The sequence below is a fragment of the Sus scrofa genome, chromosome 17, assembly GCF_054392235.1.
Source record: "Sus scrofa isolate SSC_HxYL_T2T_F1_AM1 chromosome 17, Sscrofa_HxYL_maternal_Yorkshire_Landrace_v2.0, whole genome shotgun sequence".
In the NCBI taxonomy this organism is placed as follows: domain Eukaryota; kingdom Metazoa; phylum Chordata; class Mammalia; order Artiodactyla; family Suidae; genus Sus; species Sus scrofa.
The window spans coordinates 39,702,632-39,721,819 of NC_139399.1; the positions used below are offsets into that span (position 1 = coordinate 39,702,632).

At 57.4% G+C, this 19,188-nt stretch overlaps 2 protein-coding genes and 1 long non-coding RNA gene across 37 annotated transcripts in view; 2 read left to right on the forward strand and 1 right to left on the reverse strand.

The window, feature by feature from the left end:
- The window catches only part of SIGLEC1 (sialic acid binding Ig like lectin 1), a 26,621-nt gene extending 24,997 nt beyond the window's left edge, over nt 1–1,624 (forward strand). For 3 of the 4 annotated variants that reach the window (XM_021077303.2, XM_085002857.1, XM_021077304.2), the window contains one exon: nt 99–1,624. In XM_021077303.2, the coding sequence (XP_020932962.2) occupies nt 99–203 (105 nt within the window). In that variant the 3' untranslated portion in view covers nt 204–1,624. 4 annotated transcript variants of the gene reach the window in all.
- LOC146395230 (uncharacterized) lies at nt 821–4,956 on the reverse strand. Its single transcript, XR_014832113.1, has 2 exons — nt 4,850–4,956; nt 821–3,657 (listed from the first exon to the last, which is right to left on the reverse strand). It is a non-coding gene; the product is annotated as an uncharacterized LOC146395230 (long non-coding RNA).
- On the forward strand, nt 3,494–18,269 carry ADAM33 (ADAM metallopeptidase domain 33). Of its 32 annotated transcripts, none has more exons than XR_014832074.1 (22): nt 3,494–3,619; nt 6,138–6,217; nt 8,853–8,929; nt 10,852–10,930; nt 11,127–11,203; nt 11,285–11,474; nt 11,718–11,783; nt 11,869–11,940; nt 12,088–12,254; nt 12,338–12,422; nt 12,509–12,651; nt 13,141–13,318; nt 13,441–13,530; nt 13,761–13,956; nt 14,119–14,227; nt 14,310–14,508; nt 14,602–14,679; nt 14,777–14,885; nt 14,960–15,107; nt 15,344–15,400; nt 16,833–16,924; nt 17,110–17,184. XR_014832074.1 is itself a non-coding variant. In XM_085003423.1 (22 exons), exons 10-21 carry the CDS (start codon nt 12,387–12,389, stop codon nt 17,145–17,147), a joined length of 1,416 nt encoding a protein of 471 aa, XP_084859549.1. In that variant the 5' UTR covers nt 3,494–3,619; nt 6,138–6,217; nt 8,853–8,929; nt 10,852–10,930; nt 11,127–11,203; nt 11,285–11,474; nt 11,718–11,783; nt 11,869–11,940; nt 12,047–12,254; nt 12,338–12,386; the 3' UTR covers nt 17,148–17,184; nt 17,489–18,269. The 32 variants fall into 32 exon arrangements, 25 of the variants coding, with proteins under 25 accessions (XP_084859549.1, XP_084859527.1, XP_020933046.2 ...); XM_085003423.1 differs by lacking the exon at nt 15,344–15,400 and adding an exon at nt 17,489–18,269 and having other exon boundaries at nt 12,047–12,254; XM_085003401.1 differs by lacking the exon at nt 15,344–15,400 and adding an exon at nt 17,489–18,269 and having other exon boundaries at nt 13,761–13,995.
- Nucleotides 18,270–19,188: the final 919 nt, after the last annotated feature.

The window sequence follows — 19,188 nt, forward strand, 5'->3', positions numbered from 1 at the left end:
ATCTCTGCGGGAAGCTCAGTGATCCTGATGCAGCCCATATTTGAGACCTCATCCTGTCCTCTGCCCCTGAGCTGACCTGTGGCATTGTCTGCCTTCAGGAAGAAGTTACTGGAATCGGTGATGATGCGGGCTCTGTGAACCAGGCGGCATTTGATCCTGCCCACCTCTGTGAAAACACACAGTCTGTGAAAAGCACAGTCTGACTTTTTATGACCTAGCTTCAAACCCCAAGAAAAATGGGTGTGAAGGTTGGAGGTGAACCCCAATCTACCCAGGAGGGTGTTGACCCTGGGGGACGCTGAGGAGAAATGAGTTGATCATGTTGTCTTTCTTTTCTCGGGATCTCATCTCTCCATTTATCTTCCAATGCACTGCCTCTTCACATCTTTCTCCTCCCAGCTCACCCTGGACTTTTGGGATGGATTAGAAGAAGAGCTTTCTACATCCTCACAGGCTGGTCAGGGCACTCAGTACTAGCTAGAATGTAGGCTAGGCTGCTCTAACAAGACCACCCACAGTAATTTCAATGTGAGAAAATTTGTTCTCTTTCTTAATAAGTCTGGGTATGTTACGGTGGTTTAAGGTGCTGGAGCTCTGGATCCTTCTATCTTCTTTTTCTCCATCCCTAAAATGTTGCCTTTGATTATGAAGTTCACAATGACCCCACTGTATTCTCACTCTCTCCAGCAAGAGGGAAGAATGGAAGTAAAAGGCATACCCATTCCCACTGAAGACACCCCTCAGGAGTTGCACCAGTCATTTCCACTCAACTTCCTATTGGCTGGAATTTAGTCATTTGGCCATTTCAAACTGCAAGGGATTCTGGGAAATGTAGTTTTTATTATATTTCCAAAGGAAGGGAAGACTCATCCCTGAGACTTTTGACAGTGATGAGAAAGTTGCCAGCAGGGTGTTGTCTGTCTCAGTGCCCATCTGCTGAAGGCCAGGGCGTGTTCCTGGCCATTCTGGTCAAGGGCTTCCTGGAGGAGGTAGTCCCTCTTACACATTAAGACTGAGGAAATCAAGATGTTTTGGTGGTCCCTAAGGAGAAGAAATGCCAGGCAGTTGGGCTGCCTCAACAGGCATCTTGTGCCAGATCTGGCCCCTGGAAGAAGAGGTTTCCCCATTCCTACACTCACTCTCACCCCCACCCCTAACCCCCAGAGAGTGTGGGGAGCAGACATGGCATCAGCATCTTTGTTTCTGTTCCAAGTGCATTCCTCTCCATCATCAAGTGAGTTCATATCCTCTTCCTGGTGGCTTGTGCACTAGGGATTGTTAAAATGAACAAGGGTCCCTAAGGAAGAATAATGCACCACGGGGAAGTCAGTGCCTGTGAGGAACCAGTCAGGTGTGCTCATGACTCCCCTGGTAGCCTGGCAGATGGTGGGAGGAGCAAAGAGCCCGCTGCTGTGGGATTTGAGTTGAGAAATGTGCAGATTCTGGGGAGTTAGCATAGGAGCTAACAGGTTGGGAAGAAATTGGAGGCCAGGTGAGCTTTGTGTAGCTGTAGCTGGACCCTTCCTGGGCCCAGATCCCATTCTTATAAGTGCAAAACTCATCTAATTGTATACTTTAAACCGGTTCCTTTTATGGTATGGAATAAAGTTAATTTAAAAATCCAGAGTAGGAGTTCCTGCTGTGGCACAACGGGATTGGTGGTGTCTTGGGAGCTCTGGGATGCAGGTTTGATCCCCAGCCTGGCAGAGTGGACTAAGGATCCAGTGTTGCTGCAGCTGCAGGGCTTGGATTTGATCCCTGGCCTGGGAACTCCATAAGCTAAAGGGTGGCTGAAAAAGAAAAAAAAATCCAAAGTAATAATAGAAGAATACTAATAATCATAGGAATAGTGTAAATGAGACCACTATTCGGAAAGATCTCCAAGGCGTGTTAAGAGAAAAAAAAAAAAAAATCAAGGTGCTGGAGTTCCCACTGTGGCACTGTGGGTTAAGGATCTGACTGCAGCAGCTCGGGTTGCTGGGGAGGTGTGGGTTCAAGCCCTGGCCTAGGACTTCCATGTGCCATGGGTGCAGCTATTAAATGAAAAATCAAGGTGCAGGGAGGTTCCTGTTGTGGCTCAGTGGTAATGAACCTGACTAGTATCCATGAGGATTGGAGTTTGATCCCTGGCCTTGCTCAGTGAGTTAAGGATCTGGCAAGGCCGTGAGCTGTGACAAAGTTTGCACACGAGGCTCGGGTCCCACGTTGCTATGGCTGTCGCATAGGCCAGCAGCTGCAGCTCTGATTCAACCCCTAGCCTGGAAACTTCCATATGCTGCAGGTGCAGCACCCCCCCAAAAAAATTAAAGTGCAGAAAAATGTTAAAAAGAGAATAAATGTATCTGTATTGTCTTGGACATGCATAAAATAATCTAAAAGCCTGAATAAGAAGCTAATAACAGCTTCCTGTTGGGGGTGTATGGTCTGAGAGGATGGATGAGAAGCAGAAGGATGTTTTCTATGTGCCTCATCATACTTTTCGATGTTTGAATCAGGCCAACATAGGTTCCCCTCCCTACCATAAGAGTTGCTGCATTTTGAATTTTCAAAAGCAAATATATTTGCTTAAGTGTTAACGTCCCTTGCTATCCAAATACTTGCTATTCTGTATCCGAATTTTACTACTCAGTATACAAACCTTTTAAAACAAGAAACGTTACTGAGGTCAAAAGGACCCCCATGTGTGAGTCTGTGGCTTCGTGCTATTCTTCCCCCCGTGGCCACCACCGGTGACAACGGGATGCTCCCCTCTCTGCCCGCGCCCCTGTGCTTTACTCCGCAGGGAGCCCGCCGGACTTCAGCCTCCACTCGCCCTCCCGGGTGACCTGCGAGCCTCAGGGACAGGGGCTGGCGGCCACTGCGGCACAGAGACTAGCTTGGGGCTGCGGTTGCACCTGCCTGGCACTGTCTCTGGGGCCTCCCTTCTCCTAGCGGCCGCCAGTCTCTCACCAGGGAGACTCTGGGCAGGACTGGTGGCCAGGCGAGGACAAAGGTCCGCCCCAAGAGACCACAGAGGGGCGCTTCCTGGGTAGACCCGAGCAGCAACAGGTGGCCTCCTAGCCCTGGCCACTGTCTCTGCCTCCGCGCAGGGGGTCCTCAAAAGCTCTTCTCCAGGGTCCCCGCCCCATCTCCACCTTCCACCCCCACGAGTAGGGGGCCTCTGAGACCTATCGGGCAGTTTAGCGCAGGAGGGTCTCCCGAGGGGGCCGCACAGATTCCCACCCGCCTCTCCCCCCAGCTCTGGCCCCTAGACGGCTGCTCCGGCGGGAGGGTGGGCCCCGCTTCCCTAGGGCACACGAGGTCGGGTCCCCCCGTCCGAGGCGGGACAGATCAGCTACGGTGGTGGCGCAGGCAGGCGGGGCTCGGTGCGGGGTAGCGCGGGGAGGAGGTGCGGGTGGGGAGTGGGGCGCGGGAGGGTCGGGAGGGGGCGGGCCGGCTGCGCTGTGCGTGGGTCGGCGGCGATCCAGGGGTGGAGCCGGGAGCCGGGAGCCGCAGACCAGACGCTCGGCGCTCGCAGCCATGGGCTGGGGGTATCGGAGAACTAGTGGGTCGCCGGCACTGGGGCTGCTGCTGCTACTGCGACTACCGTGGCAGGTGTGGGGGGCTGAGGCGTTTCGAGGTGAGTGGGAGTGCAAATCCGAGGGTCAAGCGAGGTCACTGTCAGGGATGGAGGGTCTGAATTTCCCTGGGAATTCGCGGCCAAAAGGACAGGGCAAGGGAAGGGCTTGGGAGGGTCTCCGTGGGAACTGCCCAGGGACTCTCAACTGAAGTTGGGCTGGCCCCCGGCCCAGACTTGCACACTGCGCTGCTGCCGCGGGCAGGTGGCCAAGCCAAGTGACAAGGCCCCTTCTCCTCTGAGCAGCTGCTCAGCCCCTCATAATCCCTCTGGGTTCTCAGCTCTGGCCCACCTGCCTGTGTGAAGGTTCAGGCACCTCCATCCCTCAGGGTTCAGGGGGTCTCTGTGCCCCTGAAAAGCCCCAGACGACAGGTGCCCTTGAGTCCCTGCTGCGTCTTTACACTAAGGGACTAGCTGTGGTCTCCACCATCATGCACCACCCCGTGCTCCCCCCTCATCCCAGGGCCTCGGGCCATGTGTATACTGTTTATATTGTTGCCTTGTTTGGTTAGATAGAAACTGTGCCTGTTTCGGCCCCCTGGGAGGAGACAGCAGCTCTGTCTCCCCAGCATGACCTCTCCATCCCTCTGTGAGGTGGGGCTGCTGAAAACCTCCCCTGATGGGTGGGAGGATTGGGAATCCTGTACATCAAGTGCCTGGTGAGGGGGGGCAGGGAGGGCTGGGAGCAGTGGGTTTGAGAACACTGCAGGGCGAAGGGTTGGGAGGGCCCAACAGGGATAGTGTCTTTCTCTGTTCTGGGGCTCCGAGGGGGAGGGATGACAGTCCTCATGCCTTTGGGGGATGGCCCCCAGGCATTCCACGGCTCCCTCCTCTTCAGGCTGGGGTCAGGGGAGGATGACGGGACCCCTGGAGGAGTGGAGAGGGGCTCCCCCATACCACCCTGGCTTCCCCAGTTTCCACTCCCACCCACCTAGTCACCACAGCTCCATTTCTGCCACCCTGTCCCTTGTCAAGGTGCCAATAGCCAGCATATGAGCAGAGCCAGGAGAACCCCCAAGCCACACCCACACATGCACACAGGCACCCCCTCCCCTCCCCTCTCCAGGAAGCCTAGGGCCAGCTGGACCTGGTTTTCTACACCCAGGTGAGTCCTCTCTGGGCTGAGACCCTCCTACCCCACCCCCCAGCCACGTGCACTCAGACTCATCCCTACTCTGGCCCTTCAGCCTCCATTCCAAGGCCCTGCCCCTCCTCACCCCCACCCCCATCTACCTGATGCCAACTCACTGATCCAATCAGGAAGGGCTTCTTGGGAGAAGGGGACTTCCTGGAGCTGCTGCTAGTCCAGGTCTTTGTTGTTGGGGTCTGGAGGAGGAGATGGAGATGGAGAAAGGGGTTGGGCTGGTCTGGTAAGAGCTGAGTCACATCCAGGAGCAGCTGTCTCAGCCTGGGCAGGACTGGGGCCAGGGCTGGGTGGGGGTTGGGGAGCTGTCAGTTCTGGGAGCTGCGCTTCCCAAAGGACTGAGTGCCAGGGGGATGGGAGGGCTGCCTGCAGGCTCTGGGTAGCCTGAGGTCTGATTCCTGCAGGGTGGGTGTGGTGAGAGCTGCAGGGGCCCACGGGGGTGGGGATGCTGGGAGCATTCCAGGAAGCATTCCAGGCGCCTTGTGAGTAATGCTTGGCTCTGCTTTTCCTCCTGGAGCCCCCTTAAGCATTCCCGGCCTGGGAGCCCTGGGGCTCCATCCCCTAAACAACCCCTCACTGTGAAGACATGAGGAGGGGGCTTCTGGGCCAGTGTCCTTGGAAGCCCTACCTCCAGTATGAAGCCCCTAGTGGGCGCTCTGGGCAAGGTAGGCCTCCCAAGACATCTGGCTGTTGTTTTTCTCAGATGATGGGGGAGAGAGACACAGGCCTCCTCTCTCCACAGATCTCTCACCCTAAAGGCATCTGCTGCCCCATCTAAAAATACCTGGAGCTGCCTCCCATTTCCCTTCCCTTCGCATTATGGGCCTTGATCTTTTCCTGGTGGTCTCTGATCCCCATTCCCACCACTCCCCTCAAGACCAGTGGGCTCCTGGAGTTCCCATCATGGCTCAGTGGTTAACGAATCCAACTAGGAACCGTGAGGTTGCAGGTTCAATCCCTGGCCTTGCTCAGTGGGTTAAGGATCTGGTGTTGCTGTGAGCTGTGGTGTGGGTCGCAGACACGGTTCGGATCCCGCATTGCTGTGGCTCTGGCATAAGCTGGCGGCTACAGCTCTGATTAGACCCCTAGCTGGGAACCACCATATGCTGCAGAAGTGGCCCTAGAAATGGCAAAAAGACGAAAACAAAACAAAAAAACCAAAAAAAAACCAGTGGGCTCCAAGTCCCCAGCTGAGCTGTTCTTCTCAGGTTCTTTTGTCTCTCTCCTGCCACCTCCTTGGTGGCTCCTCAGTTCCAAGGATGCCCCATGTGTGGCCACCCTTCCCCAGGCTAAATCATCGGGTATTGAAGATAGAGTCTCTGGCTCCTCCCTTCTATCCCTCTGTTGTCCCTCCCCCTGTGCTCTGTCTCACCCCAGGGAACACCGCTGGAGAGCCAGTCATCCCGCACTGGGTCCTGGATGGACGACCCCGGCACATGGTCACCCTGGAGGAGCAGGTCAGTGCCAGATCATCCCTCCCTCTGCAGAGGCCCAGTGTCTCTCAGCCTCTTTGCCCCTCCCCAGATTTCAGCGTGCAGTTGCGCTGGGGTCCCTAGTTCCCCCAAGTCCTTGAGGCCCCACCTTGAAGGTTTGCAGGTGGGAGTGGGAGACATCTGGATGGAGAGCGCCTGCACACATGGAAGTCATTTTCCGGCTTCCTCTTGCCCACCTCCTCCCTGAGCCTCCCTTCCCAGTACTTTTCAGGCCATCCCCATCCCAGCAGGCAGAGGTGGCACCAGAGTTTGTAGGGCCTGACGCTTCTCAGGGACTCTTTAAGAAAACACCAAAATCTTCCTTTTGCCAAGTTCACCAGAACATGGGGCCCCATGGATGCTTTGCTGTCCCCTTCAGGACCCTGCCATGGAGGGGCCCGAAACTTCAGCTGACTGATTCATACAGGATCCACTTCTGCCCAGTAGTCACTCTCCTGGTGCCCCCAGATGCAAGCCCACCTCGCTGTGCTTCCCCTGGACACACTGCCCCAGCCTCCTCCCAACACCCACTCATCACGCACATCTGGAATAACCTCGCCCCCAGCTGTATGAGCCGCACAGCTGGGCTGCAAACCAGGAGGCCAGCGGCCTTTGTATGCCCATTTCACAGAGGGGTAAACTGAAGCCCAGAGAGGTTGGAGAAATTACCCAAGGTCACGCAGCCCTTTAACCCAGAGGCCTGAGACCCCCTAAGGTCCGAGAGACTTCAAACCATTGGCTAGTGTCCCCTGAGCCTAGAGAGCCCTCTGCATCCTGAACTTTCAGGAAAGAGGAGGACAAACCACAGCCCAGGGCCTGCAAGGAGGAAGGCAGGAGAGCACTACCATGAAAACTAGGGGCCCCCACAGGCCCAGCGAATCTCAACCTAGGGCTCTCGCTGGGCCCCCCAGACCCTCAAGGCCCCCCATTCAACATGGGGCTGGCCTGAGCCTTGAGACTGTTCTCCTGGATATCATGAGCAGAGAAGAGGGCCACCACAAGCTGAGGACCCCCTGACTGTGGGCTTCCTCTGGGCCTGGCCTGGGTTCCCACCAAACGGCAGGGGGATGCCAGAGGGGCTTTGCTTTCCCCCCTCACTGGCCCCTGTCCCCAGGAAGTCTGCCATGATGAGCACAGCAGTTAGAATGGCAGGGGGTCCTGTCCCAGAGGCAGGAAACACATCCACATTTCAGGTTGCAAGGTGAGGGGCAGAGTCACCAGGAGGGCAGGGAGTGAGGACTGCAGGGGCTCCAGAGGGACAGGGAGAGGGCTGTGGGTTGGGCAGGAGGAAGCCTTCCATCTGGGCTGCCTTTCCTTAGCGCAAATCTTTCTCCAGTAAAACAAGTGGCATTCCGGCCACATGAGCTCATGCTTGGAGCCTTGGTGGGCTTTCAGCTGGGGGAGGGGACTATCTGCTCCCCACCTGCAGAGGAAGGGCCCCCCCCTCCCCCACCACGACTCTCAGCCCCTTGGCCTGGGGCCCAGCCCAGTGGATTGTGGGATAAAAGGGAAGGGCCAGCGTTCCACAGACACAGCAGCTCTCCAGGAGGCTCCTGGCCCATTTGCCAACTCTGGGCCCCCAGCCAGGCTGAGGCGGACCAAGGGGGCAGCTGGGGTCATCCTGCATGGTGAAAGAGGTAAAGAGGGTAGCGGGAAGGAGAGGTGGGCGGGCTGGCTCGGGTCCAGCCTCCTGACATCAAGCTGAGAAAGCCAGTGTTTTTCTCTTGGCTTGGAGTGTGGGTCAGTGTTGACTTCATGGATTCAGTGAAGCAGGTGTGGGGCCAGCCTGCCAGAAGCGTAGGGAGATTTGCAGGAAGAGCACTTTGTCAGAATTGGAGGTTTCCAAAAAAAAGAAGAAAAAAGAATAAAAGGAGTTCCCGTTGTGGCTCAGCAAGTTAAGAACACAACATAGTGTCCATGAGGTTTCAGGTTCAGTCCCTGGCCTTGCTCAGTGGGTTAAGGATCCGGCATTGCCATGAGCTGCAGAGTAGGTCACAGATGCAGCTTGGATTCTGCTGTGGCTGTGGTGTAAGCCGGCAGCTGCAGCTCCGATTCGACCCCTAGCCTGGGAACCTCCATATACCGTGGGTGTGGCCCTAAAAAGAAAAAAAAAAAAAAAAATTGGAGGTGGAGGGACTAAGACTAAATTCTCCTGGGAGTAGAGAGCAGCAAGATACAGAAAGGAGAGCTTGTGGGGAGCCACGGCTACCCCAGTCTCTCTCATCAATGTCCACAGGACCCCACTGCCCTCCTCACTTAAAGGAAGCCTTCTGGGAATGAAAGAGGAGGGAGGGCTGGAGGGAGGGCCCAGTAACCTTGGGCAAAGCGTGGCATCTTTCTGAGACCCCTCGTCTCTCCAGGGAGGGTGTGCTTTGCACCTGGCAGGCTCTGTCAAATGGCTGCTCTCAGAACAAAGACCATCCTGAGTTTGGGCACATCTTTGCATGTCCTCACCCAATACCCGTCCACACCCACCATGGCCAGTGGGGGCCTGCTGCCCTGTGCCCCTGTGTCTCTCCCCATGACCTCCCTTGCCAGCCAGCTCCACCTCCCTCCTGCTCCCTGGCAGGCAGGAGATCTGGATGCCTGTCCTCTCAGCCCTGCACTCCTTTTTGCCCAGGTCTCGAAGCTAGAAGTGGGGCTTGTGGCCTTGAAGGCTGAAGGCCAGGGGCTGCTCCTCGAGCTGGAGAAGAACCAGTGAGTACCAGGCCAGGGGCCGGCCTGAGAGCTAAGAACATCCCCTCTCTCTGGGGAGGGATCCATGCTGGGGGCAGGGACCTGCAGGAACCCCGGGGGGAGGCTGAAGGGGGTGAGGGCCCCAGAGGAGGAGGCGCAGGTGACAGGTGGAGCCATGCTTGCCCATGACTCGCTCCCTTGAGACTGAAGTGGACTCTGGAGGCTGGGCCAGCTCTGCTGTGGGGCACAGTTCTCATCTCGGTCCCAGGAGCATTTTGTCAGCTTCCTGCCAGGAATGAGTGAGCATCACCTGGTGAGTGCTCTCAGGATGCTGAGTCGAGAGAGAATCCAAGATGCATTCCAAAGATAGGCAGGTGCTCCAGGCTGAGGGAATGCCAGGGACAAAGATACAGTGGCTACAATGCACATTCAGGGGGTGGCTCTTTGTCTGGCTTGCCTGGAGAGTCTCCATCTATAGAGAAGGGGGCAAGGGGAAATGAATATGGGGGTCCTAGTAGGGTCAGATCACAGAAGGCCATTTCGCTGCTGAGTGCCCAGGATGGCGCACGGCCAAAGACTTTGGGCAGGCGAACGAGCAGGCAGAGCTGGGCTGGGTGAGGTGAGTGTCTAAGATGGTGTGGGGCCATCTAGATTGTGTAGCTGTCATTGATAGAGGGCTTGTTTCATCGCAGGCACTGTTCTAAACCTACTACCCATGTTTTATTCTCCCCCATGCACTGGGAGCAAACTCGGTTCCACTACGCCTAACCATAGTTCCTCTGGGGTTTGATGTCCCCATGCGTTAAATACGGCAGCCACATCACCTCCCTCCTAGGGGTGAGTGTGTGGAGTGGGGGAGCAAACGCAGGAGGAGGAAGCAAGAAGGAAGGTGGAGAAACAGACATCACGAGTCTGTAGTGCAGTTTGGGGGTAAAGTGGTCAAGGTGAGGTGGGGCTAAGGATTTTCTTTTTTCTTTATTTTTTTTATTATTTTTTTTTATTTTTAGGGCCACACCCGCGGCATATGGAGGTTCCCAGGCTAGGGGTCCAATCGGAGCTACAGCTGTCGGCCTATGCCACAGCCACAGCAACGACAGATCCGAGCTGCATCTGTGACCTACACCACAGCTCACGGCAATGCCAGATCCTTAGCCCACTGAGCGAGGCCAGGGATTGAACCCACAACCTCATCGTTCCTAGTTGGATTCATTTCTGCTGAGCCATGATGAGAACTCCAGGATTTTCTTTAAAGAAGAGAAATTGATGTTTGAGCCATCTTGGCAGGAAGATGGAATCCCTGCTTGAGTGGGGTCTGGAGAAAGAGGGGCAAAGAATCCCTGCTCAGACAGGCAGAGCAGAAGCAGACATGGATTGTTTTTGCTGGAAGAGGGAGTGAGCATTCCTGAAGGATAGGTGGGGAGATATGTGGGGTCTGGGGGTCTGAGGAGAAGATTGGAAGGATCTTGGGGTGCAGGGAGGTAGGCTAGAGGGTTGTCCAGACGCTTAGCAAGGGTAGGCAGCAGCCAGGGCCACCAAGGGAGTTCACCACACTTCCTTGGCAGTGTCTCGTGGCTCCTCTTCTTGTGCCCAGTCTCTCTAATGCCCTGGACCTGTGGACCCAGCTGCCTGCCACAGGTCCCCCAGGAGCCACACACTCTCTCCTGTTCCTGCTCCTCCCCGGTGCTTCCCACACTCCCACTTCTATGTCTAAGCCATCAAGGCTCCTTCCTGCCCTTCACCTTTCTCCCTCTAGCTCAAGATTTTTCTGGGTTGAGCAAGGCACCATCGCTCCTGTTCCTTCCCTAAGACACTCTTTGGGCTCTTCTTAAGTGCCAACCCCGTGCCTCACTCAGAGGGCTACTCAGCATTCAGGGGGGAAGACTGGAGGGCATCCTGGAGGAGGCAGGGCTGGCTTCGGTAATTTCTGCAACACCCCCTTCCAGCAGGCTGCTGGCCCCAGGGTACACGGAAACCCACTACGGCCCAGATCGGCAGCCAGTGGTGCTGGTCCCCAACCACACGGTGAGATACTTCCATGGGCTTCGAGGACAGGGTCAAGGGTGCTGGGGGATGCACCCCTGAGGGCCTCTCCACCATTTCCCCCATTCTCCTCCTGTTCCCCAGGAGAAGTTGGAGCCACCCCACGCCCCCATGCTCTCCCTTGCCCCTCCCACTCCAGCCCTGGCTGAGGCTTGGGGCTGGGTCTCTTGCTCTCTAGGATCATTGCCACTACCATGGGCGTGTGAGGGGCTTCCCAGACTCCTGGGTAGTCCTCAGCACCTGCTCTGGGATGAGGTGAGTTCTGGGGGAGGGGGCTGGGCCTGGGGCTAAGGAAAGGGTTCCCTTATGCCCGCCTCTGCCTCCTTTGCACCCTAGGGGTCTGATCGTTCTCAGCAACAATGCCAGCTATTATATGCATCCCTGGTCAGCTGAGGACTCCAAGGACTTCTGGACCCACAAGATCTTCTGGATGGAGCGGCTGCTCAGCTGGAAAGGGGCCTGTGGCCACAGGGACCCAGGGGACAAAAGGGACATGCCCAGCCTTTCTCAAGCTACCCGGATCAGGGTTAGGGGCACGGGCATGGGCAGGGGTGGGAGTGGGAATGCAGTATCCAGAGCCCTCTGAAATCAGAAGAGACAGGAACATTCAGCCCCCGTTCAGAGCCTCCTGTCCTGATAGTTTTATTTGGAAGAAACAGGTTCGGGCAAGATTTGAAAGTTAACTTTGTGTTTTCTGGGATTTGGGGTTGGTGGTCAGGGCTCAAGGCCAGCAGCCTGCCACTCAGGGTCGTCATTTGCCACTCCCCAGGAGAGGCGAGAGTCCCCCTGGAGCCCCAGGTACCTGGAGCTGTACCTAGTGGCTGACCACACCCTGGTGAGAGGAGCCCCAAGTGGGTTGGCTGGCTTGGATGGGGCCAGCTCAGCCCAGTGGTGACACTACCATATTGCTGCCTTTCTAGTTCTTGACCCAGCACCGGAACTTGAACCACACCAAACAGCGTCTTCTGGAGGTTGCCAACTACGTGGATCAGGTTGGGTCCATGGGGAGAGGGCCCTTATGGGGGTGATGGGGACAGGGGCAGGCTTGGAGATGTGGAGAGTGAATGGAGGGGAGAAAAGAAGGGCACTCCCATGCAGGAGCACAGGATCAGCCTCAGCCCTGCCCCGTGCGCCTGCAGATTCTCAGGACTCTAGACATTCAGGTGGCGCTGACCGGCCTGGAAGTGTGGACTGAGCAAGACCGGAGCCGGGTCACGTCAGATGCCAACGCCACGCTCTGGGCCTTCCTGCAGTGGCGCCGGGAACTGTGGGCACGGCGGCCCCACGACTCGGCACAGCTGCTCACGTGGGTGCCTCCGACCCTCACGCGGTCCCAACTGGGTGGTCCGGACTCCTGGCCCGCCCGATCACGCCGCACTTCGCCCTCAGGGGCCGCGCCTTCCAGGGCGCCACCGTGGGTCTGGCACCCGTCGAGGGCATGTGCCACGCCGAGAGCTCTGGAGGCGTGAGCACCGTGAGCGCTGCCTGGGATGGGAAGGGGAGGAGAAGGGCTGGAGGGCGGTCCCCGCAGCCCTCCGTGACCATCCCCACGCCCTCCAGGACCACTCGGAGCTCCCCATTGGCGCTGCAGCCACCATGGCCCACGAGATAGGTCACAGCCTTGGCCTCAGCCACGACCGCAACGGCTGCTGCGTGGAGGCCACGGCGGAACAGGGCGGCTGCGTCATGGCAGCGGCTACCGGGTACCCACGAGGGGGTGGGGCTGCGGGGTTGCGGGAGGCTCCGCGGGACCCCGGCCTTCCTCAGCTGCATTTCTTGGGGCGAAATAATTATACCTCAGTTTCTTCTTCTCTGAAATAGGGCTGATGATAATAGTGCCCCCCCGAGGGTTGTTTATGAGACATAAGTGGAGGGAACGCAGGCACAGTAGATTCTCATGAATCCCTAAGTTATTTTCAGAACGATCTTTCGAGGTGATTCCATCCCTGGGTGGAGCAACCTTGGGGCCTAGGCTGCCCACTCTCGGCATCACACCCTCCTACCTCTCGCTCGCTGTGTGACTTTGCGCGAGTTACTTACCCTCTCTGGGTTCTGCCTTTAGGATCGCTGAGGCACACCTGGCGGCTGTGTGGCCAAGCACCCATGTGTGTGTTGGGGGGGAGGGGGGTCGGAGTCGAGCGGGGGTTGGCTGGGGTGGTCCCCGCCCGCCCGACGCCCTCCCCGGCTCCTAGGCAACCATTTCCGAGAGTGTTCAGCGCCTGCAGCCGCCGCCAACTGCGCGCCTATTTCCGAAAGGGGGGCGGCGCGTGCCTCTCCAACGCGCCGGATTCCGGCCTCCTGGTGCCGCGGGCGCGCTGCGGGAACGGCTTTGTGGAAGAGGGCGAGGAGTGCGACTGCGGCACTGGCCAGGTCAGGTTCGCACGCCCGGCCCCGGGGGACCAAGCGGGCGCCCTCCTGCTCCCGCTCGTCCCCTCCCCTGAAGTCTGCGCGCTGCACGCTCACCTGATTCCTCCTCGCCTTTCCGGCTCCAGGAGTGCCTGGACTCCTGCTGCCTGGCCCACAACTGTTCGCTACGTGCGGGGGCCCAGTGCACCCACGGGGACTGCTGCGCATACTGCCTGGTGAGGGCATGGTTGGCTCGGGGGTGAGGGTTGGGGGAGCTTGGGTGTTGGCTTAGGCTAATTGACGCCCTCCGGTCCCCCTGCGGGCGCTGGCTCTGATTTGTGCTTGGGTTCGCCTGGACCTCCCAACCGGGTTCTCCCCTGTCGGATGGCTCTCTCGGCGTGTATCTCTAACTGTCCACTGTCTCCCTATGCCTCGCTGCCCTCCCTCCATCGGGTCACCTGCGTAGCTGAAGCCGGCGGGCGCGCTGTGCCGCCGGGCTGTGGGCGACTGTGATCTCCCTGAATTCTGCACGGGCACCTCTCCCTATTGTCCCCCGGACATTTACCTACTGGACGGTTCTCCTTGTGCCAGTGGCCGCGGCTACTGCCGGGATGGAGCATGTCCCACGCTTGAGCAGCAGTGCCGGCAACTCTGGGGGCCTGGTGAGACCGCCACGCGCGCGCTCTGCGGCATCCTCGGGTGTATGCAGCTTTCTGCTCTAGGGAAGGTGGGCGCGGCAGGGCGGGGGCGGGGAGGCGGGTACTGAGGCAGAAGTAGCGTGCTCGAGTCTGGGCTACCCCCCAGCCCCGCCCATGCTTCCTCAGGCTCCCGCCCAGCCCCGGAGGCCTGTTTCCAGGTCGTGAACTCCGCGGGAGACGCCCACGGGAACTGCGGGCAGCGTGGAGACGGCAGCTTCGTGCCCTGTGCACAGAGGTGGGGAGCGGAGCGAGCGAAGCTGGGGAAGAGGGTAGGGAGAAACTCCACGCTATTTGACTAGCCTCCACTTCGTTCCCAGGGATGCGCAGTGTGGGAAACTGCAATGCCAGGGCGGGGAGCAGAGCGCGCTGGTGCCACACACGGCGCCGGTGGACTCCACCGTACACCTAGGTAGCCGCGAGTTGACCTGCAGAGGAGCCTTCGTGCTGCCGGGTGCCCAGCTGGACCTGCCTGACTTGGGCCTGGTAGAGTCAGGCACCCAGTGTGGACCTAGAATGGTGAGCCCTGCCCACCTAACCCTTCCCTGCCACTAGAGTCCCTAAGTCCAAAGCATCACCCCCCTCACTGCCCAGTGCACACACTGGCCCTAGGTGTGCCAGGAAAGACGCTGCCAGAACACTACCTTCCAAGAGCTGGAGCTCTGCCTGGCTGCCTGCCATGGCCATGGAGTAAGTGGCCCGAAAGGTGGCAGGGTGCATGTAGGGGGGATCAAGTGACCCTGGGGTCCCTGATCTCATGGGACCCTCCTTCTCTCTTCCTCTGCAGGTCTGCAATAGTAACCGTAATTGCCACTGTTCTCCAGGCTGGGCTCCGCCTTCCTGTGACAAGCCAGGGTTCGGTGGTAGTGTGGACAGTGGTCCTGTGCAGCCTGAAAGTGCGCCACGGGAGACAAGTGGGCAGGGGCTGTGTGGTGCGCCTCAGGACTCAGCCATGCCCTGTCCTCCGCAGGCCAGGACACTTTCACGCTGGCAGTGATCCTTAGCTTTCTGTTGCCTCTGCTCCCTGGGGCCGGCCTGGCTTGGTGCTGCTTCCAGCACCCAGGACTCCATCTCCAACAGTGCCTCTGGGGCTCAAGGAGGGACCCCATGAGCAGTAGGTGGGCCCTGAGGACTAAGGTCCCTGCTCCCTGAGCCCACTTCTGGGGTTCGTGCTCCTCAGAGCTCTGCCGGGCCTGGGGCGGCTGGGGTGGGTGAAGTCCTCTGGCCTTGCCCTCAGGTGCAGAGAGGCAGCCGAAGGCCCCCAGTGCTGTGCTTCAGCACCTCTTTTTCTTGTCTCCTGTTTCTCCCACTGAGAGGCCGCCTCACCCTTGACTTTGCTCTGTTTTTTCACCAGCTTGTAACGCAGTTCCTGCTCCACTGTGCCCTTCAAGGCCTCTCCAGCTTCTCTCTTGTGAGCTTTCAGCCCTTCCTCTGCCTACATCTCTGCTGTTACCCCCTTCAAGTTCCCAAATGCTGGGCCCAGGACCCTTTTGTGTTCCCTACTGCTGGGCAGCTATGGTGCTGGCTGCCCCCGTGCCAAGTTCTCCAGGATCTGGGGTCAGGGTCGGGTGATACCAAGCACGGTCAGACTAGGGCTGCTCCTTCACTGGGTGCTGGACAAGGCAGCCCCCCTGTAACCACACCTGACACAGCCTGACCTTGGGAGCATACTGGGCAAGCTGAGGGAGATGGCACGGTTTGGGCTGTAGATAGGGGCAGAGGCCATCCCAGACAGGAACAGGGCACTGGCTGACAGGGCCTCGACATCCAGCGTGTTGCTTGTGGGTCTGTGAGCAGAGGATCAAAGGTAGTCAGAGCTTGGAGTGTGATCATGTGGGGCCTGCAGGGGGACAGTGACTGCATGTCACCTCCCAGGGAGAGTCCTGAGGAGACTTTTTTTTTTTTTTTTTTTTTGGTCTTTTTTTTTGTCTTTTTCAGGCTGCACCCACGGCATATGGAGGGTCCCAGGCTAGGGGTCGAATAGGAGCTATAGCTGCTGGCCTACACCACAGCTACAGCAATGCCAGATCCAAGCCGCATCTGCAACCCACACCACAGCTCACGGCAACACCAGATCCTCAACCCACTAAGCGAGGCCAGGGATCAAACCCGCAACCTCATCATTCCTAGTCAGACTCATTTCCACTGCACCATGGCGGGAGCTCCTTTTTTTTTAAATTTCAGATTTTTTTATTTGTTTGTTTTGTGGTCACCCACATGGCATATGGAAGGTCCCAGGCTAGGGGTCGAAAGAGAGTTGCCGCTGTCGGCCTACCCCACAGCCACAGCAACACCAGATCCGAGCCGTGTCTGTGATTGACAATGCAGCTTGTGGCAATGCTGGATCCTTAACCCACTGAGCGAGGCCAGGGATTGAACCTGCATCCTTGCAGACACTATGTTGGGTTCTTATTCCTCTGAGCCACAACGGGAACTCCTGAGGGGACTTTCAAAGAGATATCAAAGGAAGCAGCAAGGTCCTGGGAGGTGGGTTATGAGCAGCCGAGCATAGCTTAGAGTCATCAAGAGCAGCAGGGCCACCCAGTACAAGGAGCACAGACACAGGTACCACTGGGGAAGAAAGTCCACCCCCCTCTTTGGGGCCTGAGTGACGCCAGCATCTGGAGGATGCCGGGGGTGGTGCCAGAGCTTGGGTGAAATGTCAGGGCTGGAGAGAGGAAGTGTTGGAGGACCTGGGAACACACGAGCCTCATCTGGAGCCTGGATCCCAATGTTCTAGTCAGGAGGGAGCAGGAAGTGAGCTGGAGAGAGTGACCTGTGTGCCAGCTGCTGGTTGCTAATGGTCACTGCCTCTATCTCCTGGCCTCTTACCCACTGCTTAGGTCCAGACATAGCTCATGCAGGGACTGCCCTCTGGGCAGTGTTCACCCCATGGAGCTGGGCCTGACAACCACTGGAGAGCCCCGGCCCCTGGGTGAGTGAGGCATGGGGGAGATGGGGAGGAAAGAGGAGGGACGGGCACTTGTTCTCTGCCTCCTTCCAGATGGGCCCCCTCCTCTCCATTTAGCACCCAGCCACCTTGAGCCCCTGGGCCCCACCCCCCACCAGGGACTCCTGCCACCTGCATTCACAGCACTCTTCCCGCCCTGTTGCTCCCAGACCTTGAGAACTCGGCTGGGACCCAAGAGCCACCTTGAGAAGCCTGAGCCCCGTGGCCCTGCTTGTACCCCCAAGGTAGGTGGGGCCTCCCCCTACCATTGCACCTCCACCCACCTCTGTAGCCCCTTATCTCACAGTCCCTGACTCTGAGGTTTTGGACTTGGGTTATTGTTATTATGGAAATAAGACGGGTGGGGGGAGGGGAGAGCTGTTGCCAGGAGGCCAGATGCTGGAGGCATCCGGGGCAGGGAAGGGAGATACTGTGGCTCTTCTTGGGTCATCGGTTTTCCCTGAGGGAGGATAGCGGGTTCCTGCCACATGACTTGCAGCCTGGGGTCCCAGCCCTCAGGGGATGACCCCTCCCCCACTTCCTTCTCAGCAAGTAGAGTCCAAAAGCCAAGATCCCGTCTCTGGCTGGTGAAAGGCGACTCCTGAGATGAGAAGACTTAAGGACAGGTGGCTACTGACAGTGGCTCCAGGCACTTGGATCCCCGGGGCAGAGCCAGCAAGTCAACCCATGTCTTGCACCTTCACGCAGCTTTAAGATTTCTTCCCTGAAGTTACATCCACACCATCTACTCCAGGACCCTGGAGCCTCATCAGAACTTGCTCAATGGTGTCCTCGTTCTTTGGGGCTGCAGGATCCTGCTAGGGTACCCCCTCCAGTGCAAGCAAGAATCCATGAGTTCCAGGAGCAAAGGTCATGGAGTCCCTGACCTCTGGTCACTAGGGGGTGCTGGGTCATGCCAGGTACCTAGAGAGGCCTCTGTCCGGGCAGCCTAGTCTGCTCTGCTATAGGCACTTTATTTAGAGGTAGCTGCTCTGTGGAGGGGAGTGACTGCTGGGCCAGAAGCCGAGACTCCAGGGGCCCTTGGCAGACTGAGTCCACTTCCTTGGAGCCACCCCTGCAATACAAACAAACAAAATCCTGGGGACTTTCCTCCTGCGTCCTCCTGCCCTGTCCTGTTTCCCAGATGCTTCCTCAGCCCCACCCCACTCCTAGTCCTCAGACGAGGTTTTATTGGTGCACGGGGCCAGCTGTGGTCCCTTCACTTTGGACATAAATCAGCCTCTCCTCCATTCCATGGGTGGGGACAAAGGAAGCCATTTCGGAAAGGACACCAAAGTAGAAGTCAGAAGAAAGACACATCGCCCTGGAACCGCTGTGTTTTTTTGTTTTTGTTTTTTCCTGTCTGTAAATTCAACCCCTGAGGGTGACAAAGGGTGGTGGCTGGAGGGTGGGGCCTCACGTGACAGCCAGGCCCCAGATGTACCCAGGCATAGGATGCTGTTGCCTGGCTTGAATGATTCCTTTACGCCACCTCTCCTGCCTCCCTTGGACAATCACAGAAACCATTTATTCTCTCCCTTTGCTTCATGCAAGAGTTGCTGAGGGACCTTCTACATCAGCCGGCTGCTGCTACATAACAAAACCACCTTAAACCAATAACCAATTCTGTGAATTGGCAAATTAGGTTGAACTCAGCTGGTGGTTCCATTGGTTTCAGCTCAGCTCACTTATATGTCTGCAGTCAACTGCTGGTCACTGCTCTGGGGTTGGCTGGCTGTTGGCTAAGGTGGTGGAGATGCGTGGTCTCTGTGTCTCCAGTTTTCCAGTAGGCTTGCCCTGTTCCCGTAACAGCTGGGGAGGGTTGCAAGAGAGCAGGACCAGGATTAGAGGGAGACACGTGAGGCACTTACCTTGGGCACAAAAAAGCAATCAAGTAATATTTTAATGTACTATTTTAATTTTTATTTATTTTTAGTTTTTTGGTCTTTTTTAGGGCCACACCTGTGGCATATGGAAGTTCCCAGGCTAGGGGTCAAACTGGAGATGTAGCTGCCAGCCTATGCCACAGCCACAGCAATGCCAGATCCGAGCCGCATCTACTATCTACACCACAGCTCACCACAATGCTGGATCCTTAATCCACTGAGTGAAGCTGGGGATCGAACCTGCGTCCTCAAGAATGTTAGTCAGATTCATTTCTGCTGAGCCATGATGGGAACTCCCTTAATGTAATATTTTCAAAGATCAAAATTAATGCAAAAGTCTGTGATGAGCAAAATGTCAAAATT